Source organism: Eriocheir sinensis, chromosome 17 (assembly GCF_024679095.1).
Source record: "Eriocheir sinensis breed Jianghai 21 chromosome 17, ASM2467909v1, whole genome shotgun sequence".
In the NCBI taxonomy this organism is placed as follows: Eukaryota; Metazoa; Arthropoda; class Malacostraca; order Decapoda; family Varunidae; genus Eriocheir; species Eriocheir sinensis.
This window is the reverse complement of record NC_066525.1, coordinates 15575048-15599835: the sequence shown is the minus strand read 5'-3', so window position 1 is coordinate 15599835 and position 24788 is coordinate 15575048. Positions and strand designations below refer to the sequence as shown.

Here is a 24788-nt window from a genome sequence, read left to right as displayed (position 1 = left end):
ATTATACACGAAATTGAAAAAAAAATTAGGAAAAAATGGCAATCTTTCGTATAAAGTGAAATTGCTTTGGGAGTGGAGGGAGTGATACAAGAGGAGGAGAATGAGGAGGAGGAGGAGGAGGAGGAGGAGGAGGAGGAGGAGGAGAAGGAGGGAAGGTCGTGGTAATGGACTCGTACATTTTCACCAAGGTTTATTTATTTAGTTTTCCTTGCAGTGATATTACTTTTTTTTTTGTCAGAGTAACGAAGAGGGACAACTTTAATCCCCGAAAAAACACCTCGCAAAAATTCAGTACCTGCCATCATTTTCATTTCATTTCCGCTAATATGAGGAAAATACCATGAATGCTTCGGCTTTTTTTCCTCTTTTATTTAGCAATGTCCTCTTTATATATTTTTTTTCATTCGAGTGTTATTGTCAAGCATTCAAAACATACTGCCTATTTCATTTACTGGAGTGATTCCGCAACTACTGTCTTGACCTGTGAGACGTAGTGTACAGTAACTTTCCAATTTTCTGATCTGTTTACCGTTGGACGTGTGGAAGGACGAAGGTGAGGGAAGAAATAAAGGAAAGTGGGTTGTGGAAGTGAAAACGAAAACTCCGACACAAATAAAATACGATAACAAGAGGAAGTGAGGATGAAAAAAAAGTAAAGAAAGAGGAGAGTGAAGAAAGAAAACGTGATGTATGAGGGAATAAGTAAAGGTTTCAGGAAAAAGGTCAATACAAGAGAAGGATGGAGAGAAGAAAGGAGGAAAGACGGAGGAAAGTGAGGGTAAGAAAGGAGGGAGAGGGGGGGAAAAGAGTGTGGGTGTCAAGGCCGCGTGTGCAGGGAACCCCAATGAGCCGTGTTTTGTGACGCCCTTACACACACACACACACACACACACACACACACACCGCCATGCCATAGTGCACATGAATACACACACACCTCGACACATTGGGACATACACACACACAATCTTATAGTAGTGAGAAACGTACACGCTTCGACACACACACACACACACACACACACACACACACACACACACACACACACACACCGCCAGAAATCCCGTAACAATGAAAATATTTAGGAAAACGTACAATATTTTCTGGGACCGTACGAGGGTGAGGGTTCCACGAGGGTGTGCACTGACGTTGGTGCAGTGTATATTTACCTCGGAGTGTCTGTCTGTCTGTCTGGCCTTCCCTCAGTCATTCATTTTTTTTCTTATCCTCTTGTTTCTTTTTATTTTACTTAGTGTGATGTTAATTTTAGATGTTTCTTTCCTCGTTCATTGGCCCCTTTTTTTTTGTATTTTTTGGGTGTTTTCGTGTGTGCGCTGAATGGCTTTTTTTCTCTCTCTCTCTCTTTCCGTCGTCTCTCTCTCTCTCTCTCTCTCTCTCTCTCTCTCTCTCTCTCTCTCTCTCTCTCTCTCTCTCTCTCTCTCTCTCTCTCTCTCTCTCTCTCTGTGACGAAAGTGAAACCACCACCACCACCACAACATCCACCCACACGACCACTTCGCTGACCCTTGCTCCCGCAATTCCCTAGATGGCTTGTTTACTCTCTCTCTCTCTCTCTCTCTCTCTCTCTCTCTCTCTCTCTCTCTCTCTCTCTCTCTCTCTCTCTCTCTCTCTCTCTCACACACACACACACACACACACACACACACACACACGTAACGCACGCTCGACTGCGCAAGAGATAAATGAGGAGGGAGGAAAGAAGGAAGGAAGGAAGAAGAGGTGGGGGGAAGGTGGAAAGAAGGAAGGAACCGCCCCGTTATCAAAAACAGTTAGGTGTGTATGTGTGTGTGTGTGTGTGTGTGTGTGTGTGTGTGTGTGTGTGTGTGTGTGTGTGTGTGTGTGAGATATCTATATTATACGTATCTCCTTATCATTTTACTCCATCCATCCTTATGTCTCTATGTTTTGTTTGTGTATGTGTTTCTCCTTGTCTGTCTCTGTGTCTGTGTGTTTGTTTAGTTGTTTGTCTGTCAGTGTCAGTGAGTCAGTAAGTCATTGCCTCGTCAGCTGTTGCCACCACCACCATCACTATCATCATTATTACCACCACCACCACCACCACCACCACTCACGCTTGGAGAAAAAAAAGGCATCCATTTAACAACAAGAGCTGGAGAAACCTTTACACACACACACACACACACACACACACACACACACACACACACACACCTTGATCTCTAATAGTGGTTGAGGTGTGGCATTGATGGTGAAGGTGGGAAGGGGTAATGGGGTGCGGGGTGAGTTGGGGGGTTGGGGGTAGTGACAGGTGGTGAGGGGGTTGAAGCGTCAGAAGGTAAGATACGGGAAGCAGGAGATGGATGAAGAGATACAGCAGCAGCAGGAGGAGGAGGAGGAGGAGGAGGCGGAAGTGAAATATGACTAGGGGAAAGGAAAAGACGTGAAGATGAAGAAAGATAGATAAAAGAAGGCGAAGTATTGAAAAAGGAAAGGCAGAAGTAAGATAGATGATGAAAGAAAGGAAGTATGATGAAGTATTGATTGATTTAGAAAGGGAGGAAAGAAAAAGGTAGAAAATTCGAGCGAAATTGTGAAGACTTCAGTAATAGAAAATTTATATAGAAGATAATAAAGTGTGTGTGTGTGTGTGTGTGTGTGTGTGTGTGTGTGTGTGTGTGTGTGTGTAAGCTTTCCCCTGCTAACGTCACACACACACACACACACACACACACACACACACACACACACACACACACACACACCGATGCTTTCTTTCTTCGCTTGCTGCCAAATCGTAAAGTTAACGAGGAAACATTTTGTCTTAACGAAGCTTAAACAACTGAACAATGTCTACAAATGCAAGTTATTTATTTATTTTTTTACTTCGGTACTTTCTCTCATCAGTCATATATTTCCCCGACTTTCTTCTTCGTTTTTTTCTTTCAGTTGGTTATTTATGTCTTATTTCTCTTCTTTGTTTTTTCCTAACGTCCCTCTCTTCCTCGATTTGCTTTGGGTTATTTTTTTTCTTGCATTCTTTTCGCTTTTTGCCTTTTTTAAATGTTTTAGTCACTTCCTGTTGTATTTCCTTTGCGACTTATCCTCTCACTTTCATCCATCTTCTGACCCCTCTCCTGTCATCTCCCTCCTTGTCTCCTCCTTCACCTTCCTCCCTCCGTCCTTCCTCTCTCTTCCTTGCTATCAGGAGGGAGACTCGTGACCTCCGCGGCTAATTTCTTCTAAACAAGGCAGTGGGAATAGTCATGAAGCTTCGGTTAAAGAGACAGACGGACAATTTTCGCTTACGTGAGAAAGCATTATTAGAAAAACAGAACCTCTCCATGTACGGCTGAAGAGGAGGAGGAGGAGGAGGAAGGGGGCGACTGGAGAGTATAATTATAGCAGACATCCACCTTGAGATTGGTCAACACCGCAACACCTTTTTTCTTTGTTTCTCTTTTTTTTTCTTCTCTTTTTTGTCTCTCATACTTCACACACTCACACTCCCTCCCTCTCATTCCTTCCATCCTCTCCTTCTTTAACCCATTATTCCCTCTTCTTCTGTCCTTCCTCAACAGTTTTCACCTTTTCCTCCCAGTTTCCTTTTCTCCGTTTATCTCCCCTTCCAGATTCTCTCCACCTCTCCATATCTCCCCCTCGTCCTCTCTCATCGTCCTCCTCTTTTTCCTTCCTGTTTGCCTTCTCTCGGCCATTAAGTCTTAATCAATAAGGAAGAGTCTGCTTTCGCCCTTCAGTCAAGTGGCGACGAGAAGTAAACACAATCACAATCATCACCACTTCCAACACCGACCGCCACCACCGCAGCATCCTCCAACACCTCCTCTTCCTTCATCTCATCTGTCGCCAGCAGCATCACCACCTCCGCAGTGTCAGACACGCATCGCCTCACACACACTAACCTCCCTCCCCATCCCACACACACACGTCATTCAGTCTTGCCCATATGTTATGTTTTATTTCTCTCTCTGAAGCTGTTTGTTGGTTTTGCTTCTCGTTTTCCTTTTCTGTTTCTTCGTCTTTACCTTTTGTATTTATTTTTCGGGGTCGTTGTTTTTGATTTATGTTATTCCACTTGTTTCTCTGTGTCATTCCCTGTTATTTATCTTTACTTTGCCAGGCAATGAGAGGGAGAGGGAGAAGGAGAGGGAGGAGAAGGAGGAGGGCGAGGAGAGCGAGAAGGAGAGGGAGGAGAGGAAGGAGAGGGAGGAGAGGGAGGAGAAGGAGGAGAAGGAGGAGAAGGAGGAGAGGGAGAAGAGGGAGAAGAGGGAGAAGGAGAGGGAGAGAGAAAGAGAAAGAGAAAGAGAAAGAGAAAGAGAGAGAGAGAGAGAGAGAGAGAGAGAGAGAGAGAGAGAGAGAGAGAGAGAGAGAGAGAGAGAGAGAGAGAGAGAGAGAGAGAGAGTAAGCTTTCTTTTTGCTAACGAGAGGCAGTTTTAATCTCTTTTTCGTGCTCCTTCAACAATTTTCTCTCGGGCCCATTTTTTGGTTACTTTGTTTTTTTCAATCTTACTTTCTTGCTCACTCTCGCTCTAATGTTTAATTGTTTCACTTTTTTCTTCTCCATTGTTATCACTGTCTTTGGTCTTCTGTTTTTATCTTTCTCTTTTTCTAATCTGTTTTTATTTTCACTATTTTGAGCTTTTTATTTTTAAGTCTGCCTTCATAATTCTTACTTTCATTATTGTCACTATCATTTTTTGAGTCTATTTCAGTTTACTTTCTTTTATAATCATCTCCATTATTGTTGTCATTTTGTGTGTTTTCTTTTTCTCATAATTGCATTTTTTTTTTATTTCGTGATCTCTCTCTCTTGAATTTGTTTCTTTGGATCTTATTTAAAAGCCAAAAGAATGTATAATGCGTTGTCTCTTTACTACTTTTCTACAATTCGTGGTTTAAACGCTGCCACAAATTCCTCTTGAGTAGTGAAAACAAACGAAATTACTTGACTTTGTAAGCAGACTAATTTCCGGGGTTTTCAGAGTTCTGAGAAAAAAGTGATAGATAGATTTATAGTTAGATAGATAGAGAGACAGGTAGACAGAGAGAGAGTCTAGAAAACAAATTACAGACTTCTACAATATGTCTGAAGGCTGAGATATGAGTAAGGGGAGGACGGAGGGGAAGAGGGGAGAAGATATTGAGAGGAAGGGGAGGGAGGAAGAAGTGAGGGAGGGAGGGAGGGGAGGAAGTAACATACGGTGTCCTACTTGTACTGTTTGAGAGAAGTTTCCTCCAATTTTCTCTCCGTGTTCAATAATAACACTTCGTTTTCTACCTGTTAAAAAAAGAGAGAGAGAGAGAGAGAGAGAGAGAGAGAGAGAGAGAGAGAGAGAGAGACTACGAATGATACTATATATTTAAGGTTCAGAAAATTGTGTATAGGTGTGTGTGTGTGTGTGTGTGTGTGTGTGTGTGTGTGTGTGTGTGGTAAAAGTGATCATGAACCTGGACACTGAATTCCTCCTCCACCATCACCATCATCACCACCACCACCACCATCACCACCACCACTACCACCACCCACCAGACTCTCCTCTCGACAAGTAGTGGTGGGTTGTGATGATAGTGGTGGTGATGACGTTGGTGGTGATGGTGGTGGTGGTGGTGGTGATGGCCTAAATGTGTGTCAGTCAGGAGTACCAACCTCTTGAATCTCACTTTTATTTCCCCTTTCTCCCTCGTCTCATTCTCGGGTGTGGCTGGAGGTGGTAACATTGTCTCTATACTCTCTCTCTCTCTCTCTCTCTCTCTCTCTCTCTCTCTCTCTCTCTCTCTCTCTCTCTCTCTCTCTCTCTATCTATCTATCTATCTACCTATCTCTTTTTCATGACGAGGAGGAGGGAAGGAATGGTAAGTGGAGAGTAATTTATGAGAGGATGGGATACTATTTTCACTTACCTTTTCACTTCCTCTTCTTTTCTTCTCATTTAATCATTTTTCTTCACTATATAATCACCTACTTTTCCCATCACCTATATTTCTTCCCTTCGCATTCACTCATTTCTCCTCCCTGCTTGACGCTCCTCTCCCGCCTCTCATTCCTTTCTCTTTTTATTACTTTTTTATCTTGTTCTTTCATATTTGGCCTCCTGAATTGTCACATAAATACCAACGCTCGTAAAGATGATATTATGTAAATGGAGAGAGAGAGAGAGAGAGAGAGAGAGAGAGAGAGAGAGAGAGAGAGAGAGAGAGAGTGTGTGTGTGTGTGTGGATTGAGAACGAACACTGGAGAGATAATGAGAATTTGAATATGAATAATATTACGAAAGAGAGAAAGGAGAAAGATGTTGGTAGGTTCAAGCCAGAAATGGAACACACACACACACACACACACACACACACACACACACACACACACACACACACACACACACACACACACACACACACACACACACACACACACACACACACACATAAATCCTCAGGTGACCACAGCGATGCGAATGTCTTGATTACTTTCCAATTGACGACAGGTGTGTGTGTGTGTGTTTGTGTGTGTGTGTGTGTGTGAGGGAGAGATGGATAAAAATAATAGAGATAGAAAGATTTAATATAGATAAGGAGAGGCTATATGTAAGGACTTGTATTATCGATTCTTATCAGTATTAGCAACGTCTCTTGATTTTCTTTGCTCGGCTACATCGGTCTGTCGCTTCTTTTTATCTCTCAAGGTAGATACGAACGGACAGAGACAGGCAAGCTTGTCTTTAATTATCACCTGAGTGGCTAAGCTTCTTACGCACCTGCAAATCAAATATACAGGTGTGTGTGTGTGTGTGTGTGTGTGTGTGTGTGTGTGTGTGTGTGTGTGTGTGTGTGTGTGTATACCAGTCATGTGCAGATATATAATGTTTTAAAGTTACAAAGAGAAAAGAAAAGAGAAATAACAAACTTGAAAAAGATAGTGGAAAAATGATTAATGAAAGAAAAGAAATGCTATTAAAAAGAGTGAACGTTGTGGAGGAGGAGGAGGAGGAGGAGGAGGAAACAGCAGACGAGGAGGAGGTGTAAAAGAGCACAGAAGTGAAAGAATCTAGTAAAAATAGCAGAAGACTTTCACTTTTTTTACACTATATAGGATAAGTTAACCTGTCTCATGAGTATAATAGAACACACACACACACACACACACACACACACACACACACACACACACACACACACACACACACACACACACACACACACACACACACACACACACACACACACACACACACACACACACACACACACACACACACACACACACACACACACACACACACACACACACACACACACACACACACACACACACACACACACACACACACACACAAACAAACACACACAGTCACACACTCGCCGTACTTACCTAATAAGGAGAGGAGGAGGAGGCTGGTGGTCCAACCCATCTTGCCGGCTCTGTGCAGTCCGCGTCACTCACGGCTGCGGGAGACAAAGACACAAAGAGGTTAGACTGGAAGAAGTAAATTAAAGTGGCAGAAGAAGAGGTTAGCGAGGAGGAAGTCAAGAGGCACGGAAAAGCTTATGAAAAGGAAACGGGCACACAAAATTTAATGAAAATAAAGGAGAAGTTTACTCGGACGAGGAAAAGGAGATAATAAAAATAATTGTATCCAAGTAATCATGAATGTATGTTAACTGCCTTGGCACTTTAGGGAACCAGGATGCTGTGATACCTGTCCCAAGATCAGGTGACTGGATGCTGAGCTACCTGTTTTAATATCAGGTAACAAGGATGCTGTGTTATCATTCAGTTGATAAGGTATCAGTATGCTTTTCTCCTTTTTCGAGATCATGTGATAAGGATGCTGTTTCACCTGCCTGAAGACAACAAGGATGCTTTATTAACCTCTCAAGATCAGGTAACAATGATTCAGTGTTACCTGTAGCAGCGAGGACTTGTTTTAGAAAGGATTCTCCATACTATTGTTCGTCGTGATACTGACCAAAATACTAAACGAGTGGGCAACGTAATAGTTGACTAACTTACTTAGCTAACTGACAAACTGAATGGCGGGCTGGGTGGCTGGAGTACTTACTAACTAACTGATTTACTCACCGGGTGGATAAGTGTTTAATTCGTGAGTCATTTATCCAGTCACTGCTGCATGCATTACTGGCTCGGCGGGAGCCTTACTGCTGACTTATGACTTGCTAACGAGAAGAATTACTGATTTATTGCTTGCCTCGCTGGCTGCCTCACCGACCGAACAACCGACTTCCTGGCCGACTGATTACCCCACCGATAGGCCGTAGTGATACACACATAAAAAAAAAGAAACTTAAATTCAAGACTAAAAAGATACTCCTGTGAAGGGGAACAACTTTTTAGCTTGCCCCAACTCACCAACGAAGTCCCCATGGCGCAGTGGATAGCGCGCTGGACTTCTAATCCAGAGGCCGCGGGTTCGAATCCCGCTGGGGATGAAAATTTAGTTTCCCTTGATTGCTGTCTCACGTCGTTCGGAATGTTCGGTAACGGAGAAATTGGTGTCGGATTAGGTGCAGGTGACTCTCCTGGTCCGGATACGTTTAGAAAATAGGCCAGTGAAACCATTACCAGTATTTTACGGCTAAAGTGACAAGCTCGAAGGGAAGGAAAGTGTGATTGAACTGACGTTGGTTTGTGCTCGAAATGAATCTTTATGGAATGTCAGTCAATCTGTCTCCTCATTGTCTCTACCCACGCGTGAAACTTTTCTCCGCTTGGCCTTAAGTGTAGCAAGTGGAGTTCGTGGTGGTGGTGGTGGCTTTGGTGCGGAGGGTGGGTGGGGGGATATGGTAGTGGTGATGCTGCTGTTTTCGTTATCTTTACTGCCTCTAATCGCGACATTGATGCTGATAACTATGATAATAACAGGGATCAAGAAGATAAGGAGGAAAATACTCGTAAGTTGCCTTCATCAAGGTTATTGCACGAGGAAGAGAGCGAATATATGCGAACTGAAGGTCTTAATCACCATATAGGTTAACGAACAACTAAATAAAAAACACATTCATGGTCCAAATTCACCAAGGAAGTGAAAAAAAATCCAAATGTTCACGAATCTTAATGAAGTATGCCCAAATTAGAATCTCGATCTTGCAGAAAGGTGAACATGTGTTATAAAAGAGGTGAAAAAGATGCACCGCTGCCACACCCGTCCAGCCGCCTCCCTTGTGAAAAGACAGGCCGCGAGGAGTTGGTCAGATGGACGGGGCCTTATGTAACAACGAAGACAGGTTGGGACAGACGAACACCGAGCCTCCGGGGGTGTTAAGTGCCCTTCGTCCCCTCAGCTTACGTAATTGTAGCTGGGGAAGGATTTTTGAACCTGTGACCTTTATGTAATCTGAGTTAGGAAGAAATTTTATGTAAGATTTGTTAGGAAGGAATTTTAGATAAGTGAGTTTGTAAGGAATTTTATATCCGCGTTGGAAGGAATTTAATATGAGCTTTGTGTTAGGAAGGACTTAGAGACTTTGAGATAGGAAGGACTTTTATGCCTTTGAGTTAAGAAAGAATTTTATATCTGCGTTAGGAAGGAATTTAATATGAGCTTTGTGTTAGGAAGGACTTATAGGCTTTGAGAGAGGAAGGGCTTTTATGCCTTTGAATTAAGAATGAATTTTATATCTGCGTTAGGGATGAATTTAATATGAGCTTTGTGTTAGGAAGGAACTATAAGTTTTGAGATAAGAAAGACCTTTATGGCTTTTGATTTGAGAAGGAATTATATATAAACTAGAAGGGATTTTCTAAAGTAATGAGTAACGAGAAATTCTGTACAAGCTTAAAGTTAGAAGGGAATTTATATAAGATCTGAGTTAGGAAGGAATTGTATATAAGTTTTATTAGGAAGAAATCTATATAAGCTTTCAGTTAGGGATTTTTTTTTTACTTATGAGGTGAATGTAGTGACGAGTCCTCTTACACGTGAACTTTATATAACCTTTGAGTTGTCAGGAATTCGCTTACTTATGGACTGGATGTTGACAAGAGTTATATCACGTATCCGTTAAGTGTGTAATATTAAGCCTGCGAGAATTTGCTACGTATGTTGTGCTTGTGGCTATGAATAGAATGGGAACTGTTTATATCTGTGACCTTTATACGATTCTAATCTAGGGAAGTAGTTTTTTTGGTCTGAACTCTGCCTACTTTTTAACTTTTAAAACATTTGCTGCTAAAATCAGTGAACGGTAAATTGGAGAGGTATATTATATTGTTCTTTTATCGTTTATTTTTTTATTGATTTACTTCCGCCAATAAGGGTTTTGCATTTTGCCGTTTAATTCCCTTCCTTCTTGCCTTTGTTTTAAGCTTTCTTGTTGCTTTTCTTTGATTAATTTCTTTGTTCATCTTTTTTTTCCTTTTCGTTGGCGCCTTCCTTTTTTTAGCCTTGATTCTGAATGCGATTTGGTTATTTTTCACTAACTCTCCGACCTCTTTCCTATTCCTCCTTCCCACACTCATAAGACTCCTCCTTTATTCCTCCCCCTTCCTCCCCTCACACTCTCTCCCTCCCTTTCTCTCCCTCTCTCTCGCCTTTGTCTTAAGCTTTCTTGTTTCGTTGGTTTTCTTTGATTAATTTCTCTGTTCATCATTTCTTTCCTTTTCGTTCTCGTCTTCCTTTCTTTAGCCTTGTTTTTGAATGCGATTTGGTTATTTTTCACTAATTTTCCTACCTCTTTTATTTTTCTCTTTCCCACACTCATATGACTCATCCTTTATCCTCCCCCCCTCCTTCCTCCCCTCACACTCTCTCCCTTCCTTTCACTCCCTCTCTCTCGCCTTTGTCTTAAGCTTTCTTGTTTCATTGGTTTTCTTTGATTAATTTCTCTGTTCATCATTTCTTTCCTTTTCGTTCTCGTCTTCCTTTCTTTAGACTTGTTTTTGAGTGCGATTTGGTTATTTTTCACTAACTTTCCTACCTTTTTCATTTTTCCCAAACTCATAAGACTAATCCTTTATCCCTCCCCCCTCCTTCCCTCACACTCTCTCCCTCCCTCTCCCCTTGTTGACCTGCCTCTGTGTCTTACTTCCTTCCTACCATCCTTCACCCTACTCCACTTCCCTCACTCACCCCCCCCCCTTCCTCCACCAGTAACCTCCTGCCCCATCATCACCACCACCAGCAACCTTCCCCCAAGCACTCTCCCACCTCTAACCTTTCCTCCTTACAGCTCCTTTATGTTCCTTCTCCTCTCTCTCTTCTTCCTCTTCTTCCTCTTCATCCCATCCGTAATTGAGATTAAGTGAAGCATTACTCCTCCTCATTCACCTCTTCCTCGTCCTCCTCCTTCTCCTCCTCCTCTCCTCCTTCTCCTCCTCCTCCTCCTCATCATCATCATCATCTATCATCATCATCATCATCATCATCATCCTCGCGTATCCACTTCTTATGCATTCTAATTCCTCTAGTTTAATTTCTTCCTCGCCATCCTCCTCCTCCATGCCCTCTTCCTCCACTTGTTCCTTCACTCCTCCTCCTCCTCCTCCTCCTCCTCCTCCTCCCCCTCCCCTCCTCCTCCTCCCTTCCCTCAAGCTCTAAGTTCCGTAAGACCTTGAATGGCTTGCCTCATGGTTTTTGCGGCCACTGAGAGAACACTAGACCCATTTGGAGGCCGGGCGGTGGCTGTGGCGGCGGGGGGGTAGTGATGGTGGTGGCGGTGGTGGTGGAGGCCGGGCAGTGGTGATAGTGATGGCGATGGTGGTGGTGAAGGGCGGTGGTGGTAACAGTAATGGGGGGTGGGGAGGGAGGGGGAAGTCGGAAGTAAAGGGAAGTAGAAAGGGAAGTGGAAGGGGAAGGACGGAAGTGTTGCTATGGGGTGGAAGAGGTGGTGGTGATGGTGGTTGAAGTGGTGATGGAAATGGTGATTGTAGTGGAGGTGGTAGTGCTGGATTGTGGTGATACTAGTTGTGCCCTCTCAGTAGTAGTAGTAGTTGTAATAGTAGTAGTAGTAGTAGTAGTAGTAGTGGTGGTGGTGGTGGTGGAACTGCTTCAAAAATTCGTCCTTGTCTGCTTTTATTTATATTTACTTATTTATTTTTCTTTCTCCTTCGCTCGTTTTGTCCCCTTGTTCTTATTTTCCTTCAGTCTGTGTTGTTTTCGGGCGTCTGGTTCAGTTCTGTTCTTTGTTCTTTGTTCTCGCGGCGTGCAGGTATTGGTCCGATTACGTTTTGAACAGCATTGTCTTTTTAACTTTGTTTTCCGCTTTTTTTTTTTAATATCGCATCGTGACTGTTGTGCTTCCCCGCCTCGTGCTTTTCCAGGGATTTCTATTTTTAGCCCTTTTTCTTATTGTTCAAGACTGTTATATATTGTGTTTAGAAGCACTCCTTTGTTTTGGTTCTGATTTCCTGTCTGGTTGATAATATTACAGATCCTCTCATGGCCACATTTTATATTTTTTCTTATGCATTCGTCAAGGTGTTGCTTAGCCTTTAACAAATATGCTTAACATGTTGATTCACCTAACGGGGCATTAATATTTTTTCCACGGGTATAAGCAGGCTAAGAATAGTGTCATTAATTCAGAAAACGCGTTTACTTAGCAAGATAAGACTAGCATCTCTAAGAGTAAATTAAGTTCCTGAAAGCGGGAAAAGTGCATCTACTTATTCAGCTTCAAGTAGACTTACTCTTAGACATAGAAGAGATAAGGAGTATAAATTGTCGAGATGAAGGAATAAGCTCGAGAACAAACGCTTTTTTTGCGATAACTTCCTCCCGTCTCGCACTTATCTTCTTTGTCTCAACATTTAGCTCTGTCCATATCGTGGCTTGTGGTTTAAGACATGATGCCCTTCCTGACGTCACTCGGTACTGGGGTTCGAATCGCCTCGCCCTGGGTCTTCACTTCCATGGGCTGACGCTCTAACCCACTAGACCACCGCGGCCCTACTCCCCTCACATATAATAGTAATAACACAAATAATAATAATGATAATCGTACAAAAGAATACAGCAAAAGAATTGTTCTAAAATTAACCATAAAAATTTCATGAACTTCACCATACGCCCAGAAAGTAATATTAGAAACTACGGTATTATAGCCTTCAGTACGTTTATATACACGCAACGTTTAATCATTCTGCGACCAAAATCAACCTTCCACTTAAACTTGTCCGTCGTCATATTAGAAACTACGGTATTATAGCCTTTGGTACATTTATATACACGCAGCGTTTAATCATTCTGCAACCAAAATCAACTCTCCTTTTAAACTTGTCCGTCGTCGGAAAGTGTAGCGTCGTCACCTGGATGAACTCAGGCAGGTAGGCAATCCGTCACCAATCACGGCTAATCATTAATCGCCAGGTAATCACAGGGGTGTCGGGTGCTGATTGATTGCAGGTGAGACAGGTGAAACAAGGCAGGTGAACGGGACGGTGTCGAAATTCGAAATATGATGCGACTTGTGAGCGTTGAAAGTGAGGGAAAGGGTGAGTGAGTGTGAAATGGCAAGTGAGGGAGTTAGTAAGCGAGTGAGTGAGTGAGTTAGTGAGAGTGTAAGTGAAAGGATGAATGGTTGAGTGAGTAAAAGGATGAGTGGATGGAGAAATGAGAGAAAGCTCGTGAATAAAACATAAACAAACGAGTATATGAATGTGAATGAATGAGCAAGTTGGTGAGTGTGAGCGCGTGAGTAAAAGAAACATAAACAAGCGAGTAAGCGAGTAAATGATGGAGAAGTGAGCGAGAGAGTAGTTCAGTGAGGCGGTGAGTCAATTAGCGAGACAATGTTAAAATTAGACGAAACAATGAGCCAATTTCTTTGACGACTTGAAAACAAAACAAAAATATAGACAAACGAAATCTACTTCTCACTCCCCTGCCCCCCCAAAATAAAAGAAAACTAGTAAACTCTTGAGAACTTACATAAACAACTTGTCACAAAATTTACCTCATACGCTTCTAATATCTTAAAACGTAGCACTATAAACTATGGAGCGAACCGTAACTATTTTTTTTCAAGGCACAGGTAGACGGACACTTTTTTCCAGGTAAGCAACTAGTGAGTGACGTCATTCAGTCACTCAGGTGGTAAAGGTTAATTGTAATTAGTGTGTGTATGCAAACCGCTTCTTGTGCTATGCCTCTTTTTCCTCCTCTGACTCGCTCCTTCGCCGCGGCTTAAGGTTAGAAGTCCAAGCAGTTTTGTTCTATTTTTTTTTATCTCGACTTATACTATTAATTTCCTGCCGTTGTTCTCCCTGACTCATGCTTCCTGGACCCAGTACCTATGTTCTTCCTATTGTGGAGTCTTCCTGTTCCCCCCCACCCCTTCACTTTCTGTCTGTCTGTCTCTCACGCTGTCAATCTCCTTTCCCTCATCGTCATCATCACCGCTACACCGTACTCCCAAACCAGAATTTCTTATCGTGTAAAATAAATAATCATAAGCTAAGTAAGGAAGAGAAGTCAGCAGCATCAACAGTAATGGAGTTTGCAGCAGCTGTTCCCGGAAGAAATAGGACTCCTTAAAGAACTCCCTGCTCCACTTGTTTTCCATTCACATTCCACGCCCCAAGAAACGCTCAGCTTGTTTTGCTTCATTGTGTTTCCACGCACGAGATATTCCACTCACGGCGCACCTCAATGCTCTGCTCCACGCACCACATTATGTTCCACTTCCTCGTATGGCCAAGCTTATGTTCCGCGCGTTAAGCCAAGGTTCCGGGCCTCGTGTTCCTCTCCTTGCCGCTGGGTGTTCCGGAGACGGCATTACTTTATTCCTTTCCCTGTTAAACCTTGCCGAAGAAAACGAGCGACGCGAAGAGAACGCTGAGGGAAGGCAATCATTTATGGTCTTGGTTTTCTTTTAAGTGTGTCCGCTGAACGAGACGCAGGTGTGGTGCCGAGACGCCTTCACCTGAACGCTTGACTAGAACAGGTTAATTGCTGTCTTTCAACGCCGAGTAAAGCGGGGAAGAGAAAGAGAAAAGCAGACAGAGAAATTGGAAGGAAGGTAGGAAACTGGAAGGGAGACAGAGACGAAGGGGAAGACAAGTCAAGTATGTGGGATCAGATACTGACAGATGCAAGTAACTTAGACGAGGAGACAGAGGGTAGTGATAAAATTGACATACGGCATCCATAAACAGACAGATATCAATGGTAGGAACAGAAAGATATTCTGACGGACAGGATTGATGAAAATGCGTGCGAAAACAAACTCGTTACTGCAGAAGGAAGGAAGGAAGGAAGGAAGGAAGGAAGGAAAGAGAGAAGGAAGGAAGGAGAGAAAGACGTAAAAGAAAGACTAATAACTCATGGCGATTCGACTGTCACTAAAAAGTCGCCAGATGGAGGAGAAAGAAGAAAGTCGTACACACACACACACACACACACACACACACACACACACACACACGCACGCACACGCACACACACACACACACACACACACACACACACACACACACACACACCGCTTTCTGGAGTAGGTCAGCAGCCAGCCCTCCCACCCCCGCAAGCCAGAAGGCAGCTCTTAAGTCCTGGTTTAGCGAGTCACTTTCTTTACGCCACACTTAACCAAGGCAAATGTCGAAGACCAGACGGTGAATGACACTTTCCAACGCGTGCAAGTGTCTGGCGGGGCTTCACATGGCACTTCCTCCGAACGAAATATAATCCGGCGTTTTCCTTTCTGTCGGTGAGCCAAAGGAAGTGTTGCTGGTGAGACGAGACAACTCTTTTCCAGCACAAGGTTATGAGTTAGTTTCACTTGTTCACGTGGAGTCCCTGATTCGGTTCTCTGAGGAGTTCGTTGTTCTTATTCTAATCCAGCGTTAAAATCCAGTGCTGTAATAAATCCATCTTTATAATTGCTGGCGCGGCAGACGGATGGACAAACAGACGTATCCTCGCTTTCCTCAGTGTCTTAAGTCAAGCTTTAATGTGTCCTGGCTCTTGGTCCGTTTTCCTTCCTCCTGATCTAAAGAGAGACGCCAAGACGCACGCTTCCTTCACCAAGAACCAAGAACTTGAGGCACTGAAGAAAACAAGAATCATTTACCTGCACGAAGACAAAGATTCTTCCCAGCGGGCCGAGTATCCTTCCAAAGACACGAAGTCGTTTAGGAAGAAAAAGAAAAGCTGCAGGATCCCCCCAAAGGAAAATCCGCGCGAGGGAGAGAGGAAACGTAAAAACGAATCCTCGCTGCTCGCAGGAAGTCCAAAGAAGTGACAGGATCCCTCTCAGGTGACACGAGAGGCAGAGATCCTTCACGACTACTAGCGGGGGAGCGGCAGGATCCCTAGTCTCGGCACTGCAGGATCTTCCGACTGTCCGCCCTCACACACACCAACCGACTGGACCCGTGCAGGGGACTTCAGGCGCCAGATCGAGTCCATCAAGGTCCTTCCTGACTGTAGCCCCGCCCCGCCCCGCCCGGCCCCGCCCCGCCCCGTGCCCCGACATGCCAGTCCCGGGCGTCCTAGACCAGAGCACCCGGACGCTGGAGGGATCGCGAGACAACGGGGGCAGGCTAAAGGGGATGAGAAGGGGGGGAGGGAAAAACGGGGTCAGCCGGAAGATATGGGTTGAAGGAAGAGTGAGATCGAGAGGGAGAAGGAAAGAAGGGAGAAGGGGAGGGAAAAGAACGTGAAGGTGACTCGAAGTGTGGCAATATAGGATAAGAATAGTAACATGGTGCAGATTAGAGGAGGAAGAATGGGAAGAGGATGAAGATGAGGAAACATGCCGTGAGGGAGAGAGAGAATATGCAAGGACAGGAACACGTAGCGGGAGGACGGAATAAAGTAAAGAAATGGAGAAGAAGAACGTGAAGACAGGAGGCAGAAGGGAGAGACGGAAATAAGGAATAAAGTAATGCTGTTAAAGAAGACTGAATAAAACTGTATAAACTTGTATTTCTTCATAAAGTCCAAAAGTAGAGCGAGATGTGAACGACAAGAGGAAGTGAAGTAATAGGAGGAAGAGGAAGAGAAAGAAGAAGTAGAAGAAGGAAGGAAAACGAAGAAGGATAAAAAGGAATAGAAAGAGGAAGAAGAGAAGGAGGAGATGAGGAGCTAGAGAGAGGGATTAATAGAGGGAGAGGGAAGGAGAGAGGGCGGAAAGGAAGGAAGTAGTGGTGATGGCGGTGGCGGTGGCGGTAGTGTACGTATATAGATTGAAGGCAAAAGGAAAAAAAAAAGGTCCTTGTTCTTGACCTTTACAGTGGCGTTAGCTAAGAGACGCGGGACCCACTGCGGCGCCCATAACGTTTGTCCGTACCGATGGAGACCTTTGATTTTTTTCTCTTTCTTGTGCTTCCTTTTGATTTTTTTCGGATCATATATTCTTGACATTATAGATTTTTTCCCTCTTCTCCTTTTTCTCTCTCCTTCTACCCCGCATACGTGATCCCAGCGGCTACTTCCTTCTTTTTTTCCTCTTCTAACCTCTTAAGAATTCCTCTTTGTTATGTCCTCTTGGCCAAAAAAAATCCATATCACTCTTTTTTTTGTGCTTTTTTAGTTTTTTTTAGTCTTCATGTCATTTTTCTTCCTTTTACTCCAGTTGCATTCATATTTTCTTCTTCCGTTTTATATATATTTTTTAACTTCATTTCACTTTTTTTTTTAATTTCACCTCATTTTTCTACCACTGTTACTTTTTTATCTTTCTGCCCCATCTGCTCCCTCTCTCGCTCATTCGTAGTTCATGTTCCAGCTCCTATTTCTTTCCTCGCTTCCCACTTCAAAAATTCCTCTTAGTATTATTCGGTTTTCCTTCTCGAGTTTGTATATTATCATCTTATCTTTCTCTACTTCCTCTTCTTACTGATTTATTTACTCTCTCTCTCTCTCTCTCTCTCTCTCTCTTATACTGCTAGTCAACATTTCACTAAAGGGCACAAGGCGTTTACTTATAGATATGTTTATTTTTTTGCTCATAGTGTCCCACCAAATGCCAAGCCTCGATCAAACCACACTCGTAAGGAAGGAAGACACGGAAGGAAGCAAGGACGCGTCCCTCCACTGAACGGTATTTACAAGATCCTTAATTTGAGTTCTGATGGGCCTTTCATCTATATTCCGTTCCTCGCCTTTCTTCCTTTCTGCTTTCTGTCCGTTCTCTTCCCCTTCAGAACCAAATATGTTTCGTCCGTCGCCTTCCCTCCTTTCTTCCTTCCCTTTCTTCCTCCTTCACAACCTAACCTCTAAAAGACATTCATAATTCAAGGTTTAGCTAATAATTGGTTAGTTAGTAAACCGCTTAACCATGTATTATTACTCTTGTTTTTTCTTCCTTTTCTCCTTCTCCGTAAGCATCGATACTTCTTCTATGTCCTTATCTTTATCTCTCATTGTTCTCACTCACTCACTCACTATCTCTGTCTCTCTATCTCTCTATTTATCTATCTATCCATCTTCCTGGCGCTTCTGTCCTCTCATTCTTCCTTGAAACCACGCTACGAAATTTCCCTCTCACTTTTAACTCTCCCTCAAACTTCTCACCTCCCCCCTTCCTCCTCTTCCTCCTCCTCCCCCTGGCCGTGGACGTGCCCTACTTGCTCCGACTTCCTGGAGAGATGCCGACACCTGTCCACGCCAAGCCAGAGCGCTGTGTGACCTTTCCGCCGATGCAGAAACGTTAAGTCTCCCCGCTGCCTTGCCGGACCTGTCCCTCCCCTTGGTCATCCCTCCTCCTCCCTCCTCCCTCGGTCACCCCCCTCCTCCACCCGTGGCGTAAGCTTAATCGATGAAGGTGATTCGCGTTGCTACTGAACCTGAACAGTCTTAAGGGTAAAGGTTGGGTCTGGAAGTTCAGCCCAGGGCCTTAATTTGCTCTGGCGCACGCTTGGCTCGGATGTGGGTAGTGGTGCATGTCTTGGCTTATCAGTGGTCGTGGTGGGGAGGGCGTGATGGTTCCTATTCAGATGCTGCTCTGTAAGTCTGAACGAGAGATGGTGATTGGTGAGGTGATAGGAGAGCAAGTCGTCATTGGTAGGAGTTGTTGAGAAAGTAAGTCAGCTTTAGTTAGGAGGGTGTTAGTTGTAGTTATGAATGTTTAGGAGAGTTGATTTGTAGTTGAGAGTTGTTAGGGGAGGGGAGGAGGTCTAGGTAGAATTTAGAGTTGTCAGGAGTAAGTCATTTTTAGTTAGTTGCTTGGAGGGTAAGTCAAGTGTTTATTTCTGTGATATACTTTGGCACTTTAATACACAGAAACGTAAAGAAAATGCAGTATATATAGAAAAGGACTGGCTTTGAGCGATGGGATAGAAAATAAATCAAGAAAAAAATACATGAAAATAAGTGACAATACAGTAGCTGGGGAGAAAAACGATCAAGACAACGAAAAAGAAACATGAAGATTATACGAAGTACCATATATAAGAAAAATAAAAAGTATAGAAAAACATTAGATTTAGAAAACGGTGCGAAATTCAACAATAAAACGAATCTAAAGAGAAGAAAAATCGAAATAAAGAACAGGAAGCAACGCACAGTAACTAAGAAATCGCGACGACTTGAAAGACTAACAACCTCCATCCATTACTTGACCATACAATATTTTAATCGTGCTCAATGTTCCCTTTTTTTTGTCAGGTCTTAATCTTGGCGGCGGGAACAACAGACTCAAGCGGTGCGTCCTAAAACCTTTCTCACGACGACACTGATGGGGATTTTACGCTCAGATTAACACGAAACAACTTTTTTTATTTCTTTGTAATTTCCGTGGATGAAAGTCTAATGATGTTTTGTCTCGGGTTTATTCTCAGTATTGACGATGATCATTCTAATAACCTTGGATGCTTAGTTACTTTACGGTGCTCTTGTTTCGCTTTACGGATTTTCTATTAGCGCAAACTGAAGCATAATGACACTTTTTCTCAGATTATATTCATAGGAAATTATTCTCAGGAGTGAAGGCCGTGATTCTGATTGCCTTGAATAGACCCCTAAATTACGGTGTTCTTGCTCCGTTTTTATATTTTTTGTTTTTGTTTTTGCATTTTCGTGAACGGAAACAATCAAACTTTTTATGCTCCCGTTATTCACAGTATATTGTTTTCATTAGTGATGGTGACAATAATTCTAATAGCCTTGAATGGGTCTCTAAACTACTACGCTCCTGTTTCATCTTTTACTTTTCCATTATCGTGAGCAGAAGGATAATCAAATGTTTCCCCATATCATTCATCGTAAAATATTCTCAGTAATGACGGTGATGATTTTAATATCCTTGAACGGGCCTATTAACTACGGTGCCCTTGTTTCTTATTTCCCTTTTCCATTATCGCGAGCAGCAGCATCACCAAGTGCGTTCCCATGTCAGTCCTGGTAGTGGGGAACCCCTTGCTACCCGCCCCATAACGGCCTCCGGGACAGCCTTTGTGTGGGGGTGCCGAACACAATGCGCTATACACCCTCAGCCGTCTCCCCACGTCACGAACCTTCAACTTTGTCCTAATCTCTCCTCCACACTCACGTCCAGGGATTGAAGGGATTGTATTCTATCACGTACGCTCTTATATAGCAACGCGGTAACACAATGCCCGATACGTACACTCTTACCGTAATGTTTCAGCCTCGTCCTAATATTTCCTACACACTCACGCCCATGAATAGGATTTGTTTTACCGAACCCAGGTGTGAACAGTCGGGTTCTTGCGAGATATCATTCAGCATTGTAGTATTGTTAACAGCGAACGTGAAACCAAGGAGTGAAAAAGGCCGATATTTGCCAGGGAAAAAACATTCATCATTTCAAAGTATCAATATTTTCTTTTGTCTGAATATATCGTGGGTGAGGATTTATTGTATTTTTTTTCTTTGCGTCATATATTCGTTTCGTTTCGTCGTGGTCCGATAGTTACGAGTGTGAATGGTAAAGCAAATGTTGAAGTCTCTGCTGGGAAACATTCGTTATTCAATTACTACTCATTCCCTTTTTATTTTTTCCCCCTTCATCTGAATATCAAAAGCCAGGATCTCTTCGCTTCATCTCGTCGCTGTCTGGCTGGTCTGGTTCCGTCTTCAATATAAATCACAACGGTATAGTTTCTCTTTTTTGTGTCCTGTGATATGCCTTGTTTTGTTATTGTGTTGCCATTCACGATGAACTTGATTGGCGAGACACAAATTTTTTCCCACCTTGATGATATTTATGTTTGGTAGAGCGTGGGAGGGAAGTGTGTGGGAATATCTATAAGTTTTACATGGACACACACACACACACACACACACACACACACACACACACACACACACACACACACACACACACACACACACACACACACACACACACACACACACACACACACACACCCCCCAGTCTCACACATAAAAGACACATCCATCAACCCAACGTGCCCAGACCATAACTACGTCTCGTCTCTCTTTATGTCCGCGCCACCCGCCCTTGCCACGCGCCCTTACCCCTCGCCCTTGACACCTTCCCTCGCTACCCTTCCTTAGCTAACCACACTTACCCCCGCCCATGCCCCCGCCCATGCCCCCGCCCTTAAGATCAATTTGCAGTTAGCCACAAGTGTCGTCCGCTCTCGTCATCAAGTCTTTTCCCCTTACCATACCTTACCCCTTACCATTCTCCCTTACCATTTACTATCTACCCAGTTAGTGCCTGTATTGCCCTCTCTTGCTACCAGTCGTGCCATCCAGCCATGACATCCGGCACTGTGATTCACCCTTGGGAGTGACACATAAGGGTCTCGTTATAATGGCGTCCCTGGAAGCATCAGCATCATCACGCCCCAGGATCGCGGGAGGAACGGGCGGAGAGGGCGTAGAGGGCGGAGGAGGCGCCTCTAAGCCGTGCCTCCGCTGCTTATAAGGCGCTCCGAGGGGGTGGATCACGAAGGCTAACCTCCCTCACGTTTCGGAGCGAGGCGAACCAAAGCAAGTGTTCATCTTCCTTATAAAAACAGCTCCTCGCACTCACGGATTCCTTAAGCTCACTGAGGGTTTGTATTGGAGGGTATGGGATGATTTACGGTATGCAGATGAAGATCCATGGTGGGTGGGGAGGTTCTGGTATGCGTGGAAAGTCTGCGGCGGCGCCAAAAGGAAGCAGGTGCACATGATGAATGTTCAGGTGCTCTCTTACCTGTCTGCCTACCTGCCGGAGACACGTTAGCCTCAGTCTTACAGGCTCGGCTCGCTCACCTTGCAATCGGGGGTGGCGGGGGGGTGGGAGGGGAGGAGGGCAGGAGCAGGGAGAGAGAGAGAGAGAGAGAGAGAGAGAGAGAGAGAGAGAGAGAGAGAGAGAGAGAGAGAGAGAGAGAGAGAGATTTACTTAATATTGCGTAGAAGAAAAGGAAGCGAGGAAAGCAAATAATTATAAGAAAAAGAAAACAGGATAAATGAAAGTAGAGAGGAAAGCAGGAACAGATACCGGACCTGAAGGACTCTCTCTCTCTCTCTCTCTCTCTCTCTCTCTCTCTCTCTCTCTCTCTCTCTCTCTCTCTCTCTCTCTCTCTTACCCATACGTGACCTTGGCAAAACAGGAATCGAGACAAGAAAAGCGGATGGAGAATAGAAAAAAGGGTTGAAGGTTGAAAGAAGAGGTAGGAAAGGGGGAAGGGGATAATGATGAAGGGGAATAGGGAGGGAAGAAGGGAAGGACGGCGGAGGAAGAGAGGATGCAGGATAATAAATGAATAAAAGGGAAATGAATAAGATTGTACTTTGGGCCCTGGAAGTATCTTAGAAGTGAAGAAGAAAATGATGATGAAGAAAGAAGAAAGGAAGGAAAGAAGGACGAACCAGAAGAAAAGAAGGAAGTGATGGAGTGAAAAGAATAGCGAGGGAGGAAAGAAGTCAGTGGGGATGATAGGGAGGAAGGAAGGGAAGGAGTCGAGTAGAGAAGGGGGGAGGCAGGGAGGGAGTAAAGAAGAAAGGGAGGCAAGAGGGATGAAGGAAAGGAGAAGAGAAGAGAAGGCAGTGAGTGAGGAAGAAAAGAATGGCATGGAGAGAGAGAGAGAGGGAGGGAAGGAATTAAAAAGAGAGAGAGGGAGGAAGGGAAGGAGGAGGAGGAGTACTCTGAGCCTTTGAAATAACAGTAGAGGAGAAAATGCGTTTGGAATGTATCCTTGCGAGGCGATGAAGCGAGACATTGATTGCTATTGTTACCCTGGAAAGGTGAGGGGAATGGGGGAGGGAGAGGGGGAGAGGGAGAGTAGGAGGGAGGGAGGATGAGAGGGAGCGTTGAAGACAATGCTATCTATTGTCTTCACTTTTTTCTTAATATTACAACTCAAGTGTCTCAACTTACCACCACCTCCTCCTCCTCCTTCTCCTCCTCCTCCTCCTTCTGCTAAATCCGCCCAGTACTGCATGCCAAAGTAAAGAGAGAGAGAGAGAGAGAGAGAGAGAGAGAGAGAGAGAGAGAGAGAGAGAGAGGAGGAGGAGGAGAGATGGAAGAGGAGAAAGAGTATATAATTACAATGAATCGATCTGCTTCTGTATGTTTAATTAATGTTTCTCAAGGCTCCTGCACCTGTATTTTCTTCCCCAGGTGTTGACTGTAAATGAAGTAAGGTGTAGCAGGTGCGTGATGACTTGATGATGATGGAGAGAAGAGGAGGGGAAAGAGAGGAGAGAGGAGAAGAGAGAGAGAGAGAGAGAGAGAGAGAGAGAGAGAGAGAGAGAGAGAGAGAGAGAGAGAGAGAGAGAGAGAGAGAGAGAGAGAGAGAGAGAGAGAGAGAGAGAGAGAGAGAGAGAGAGAGAGAGAGAGAGAGAGAGAGAGAGAGGTAAACGAGTAAGTCTGCTTTTCAGTTGAGAAAGAGCAAGTGAAAGAAAAGAAAAAAAGAAAAAAAAGTTGCCTCTCCTTACAGGTTAACGGGGGTCGTTCGTGACTGACTCAAAAGGAGGAGGAAGAAAGGAAGGAAAAGGAAATAATTGCAATGCTGGGAATCGATATACCTGATAAAGTGCAAGTGGAGAAGGAGGAGGAGGAGGAGGAGGAGGTGATGAAAAAGGAGGAGAAAGGAACGTGCTTCTATACAGTGTCCCAGTCTCGTTCCTTCCTCTTCCTTCCCGTTTCTTCTTCACTTTCCCTCACCACTTTTTTCCCTGTCTACTCCATAACCCCTTAGCCCTATCGTATCCTATTTTTCCCTTTTTTCAATCAGACTTTCAAGTGGAGGTTTTAGTATTTAACAATTCCTTTATTTCTCTATTCTTTTATGCTTGGGAAAGGAGCACGAATCAGAATTAGAAAAGGCAAATATAAACAGGTGCAAGAAGTAAAAGGAATAGAACTAGAATTATCAATCAGACGGTCTAGATGTAAGTAGGTTGAGGAGGAGTCAATGAACACAATGTAGGCGATGCGATTATTGAGGTTAAAGAATGTAATTATAGTTGTTAGATAAAGACCAGGTTGACGAAGTAAAAGGAGAACAGGAAAAGAAGAGGTAGAGATACAAATAATATAAATAATGCTAATACACGTGTTGATGTATCCATAAATAATAAGAATTTCGAAGCATGTGATTGAGAAAGAGATGAGAACAAGATACATAGCAGGAGGAAGGTAAATCACAGTAATAAGAGGGATTGAAAACACGAAGAGGAAGAAGAGTAACAGGTGGAGGAGGAGAAGGAAGAGGAGGAAGAGTAACAGGTGGAGGAGGAGGAGGAAGCCGAGGAAGAGAATGTAGCAAGTCTCATTCTTCCTCTTACCTCTCCCCTCCTCCTCCACCTCTTCCCCTTTTACCTCTTTGCCCTCTGTTCCTCCTCCTCCTCTCTCTCCTCTTCTTCCTCTTCCTCTTCCCCTCTCCCTTAGAAGGACAGCCGCTACATTTA

The 24788-nt window shown here is 43.9% G+C and overlaps 1 protein-coding gene and 1 non-coding gene across 13 annotated transcripts in view; one reads left to right on the top strand and one right to left on the bottom strand.

Moving 5' to 3' along the window:
• The window catches only part of LOC127000003 (mucin-5AC-like), a 153287-nt gene that overhangs the window by 100195 nt on the left and 28304 nt on the right, over positions 1-24788 (bottom strand). For 9 of the 12 annotated variants that reach the window (XM_050863365.1, XM_050863366.1, XM_050863370.1 and 6 more), the window contains exons 1-2: positions 16024-16339; positions 7367-7440 (exon numbers count right to left, since the gene is read on the bottom strand). In XM_050863365.1, the coding sequence (XP_050719322.1) occupies positions 7367-7406 (40 nt within the window). In that variant the 5' untranslated portion in view covers positions 7407-7440; positions 16024-16339. Of the gene's footprint in view, positions 1-7366; positions 7441-16023; positions 16340-24788 lie in introns of those variants that run through there. The other 3 variants (XM_050863375.1, XM_050863376.1, XM_050863367.1) reach the window with 2 other exon arrangements.
• Trnar-ucu (transfer RNA arginine (anticodon UCU)) lies at positions 8373-8445 on the top strand. The gene has a single exon. It is a non-coding gene; the product is annotated as a tRNA-Arg (tRNA).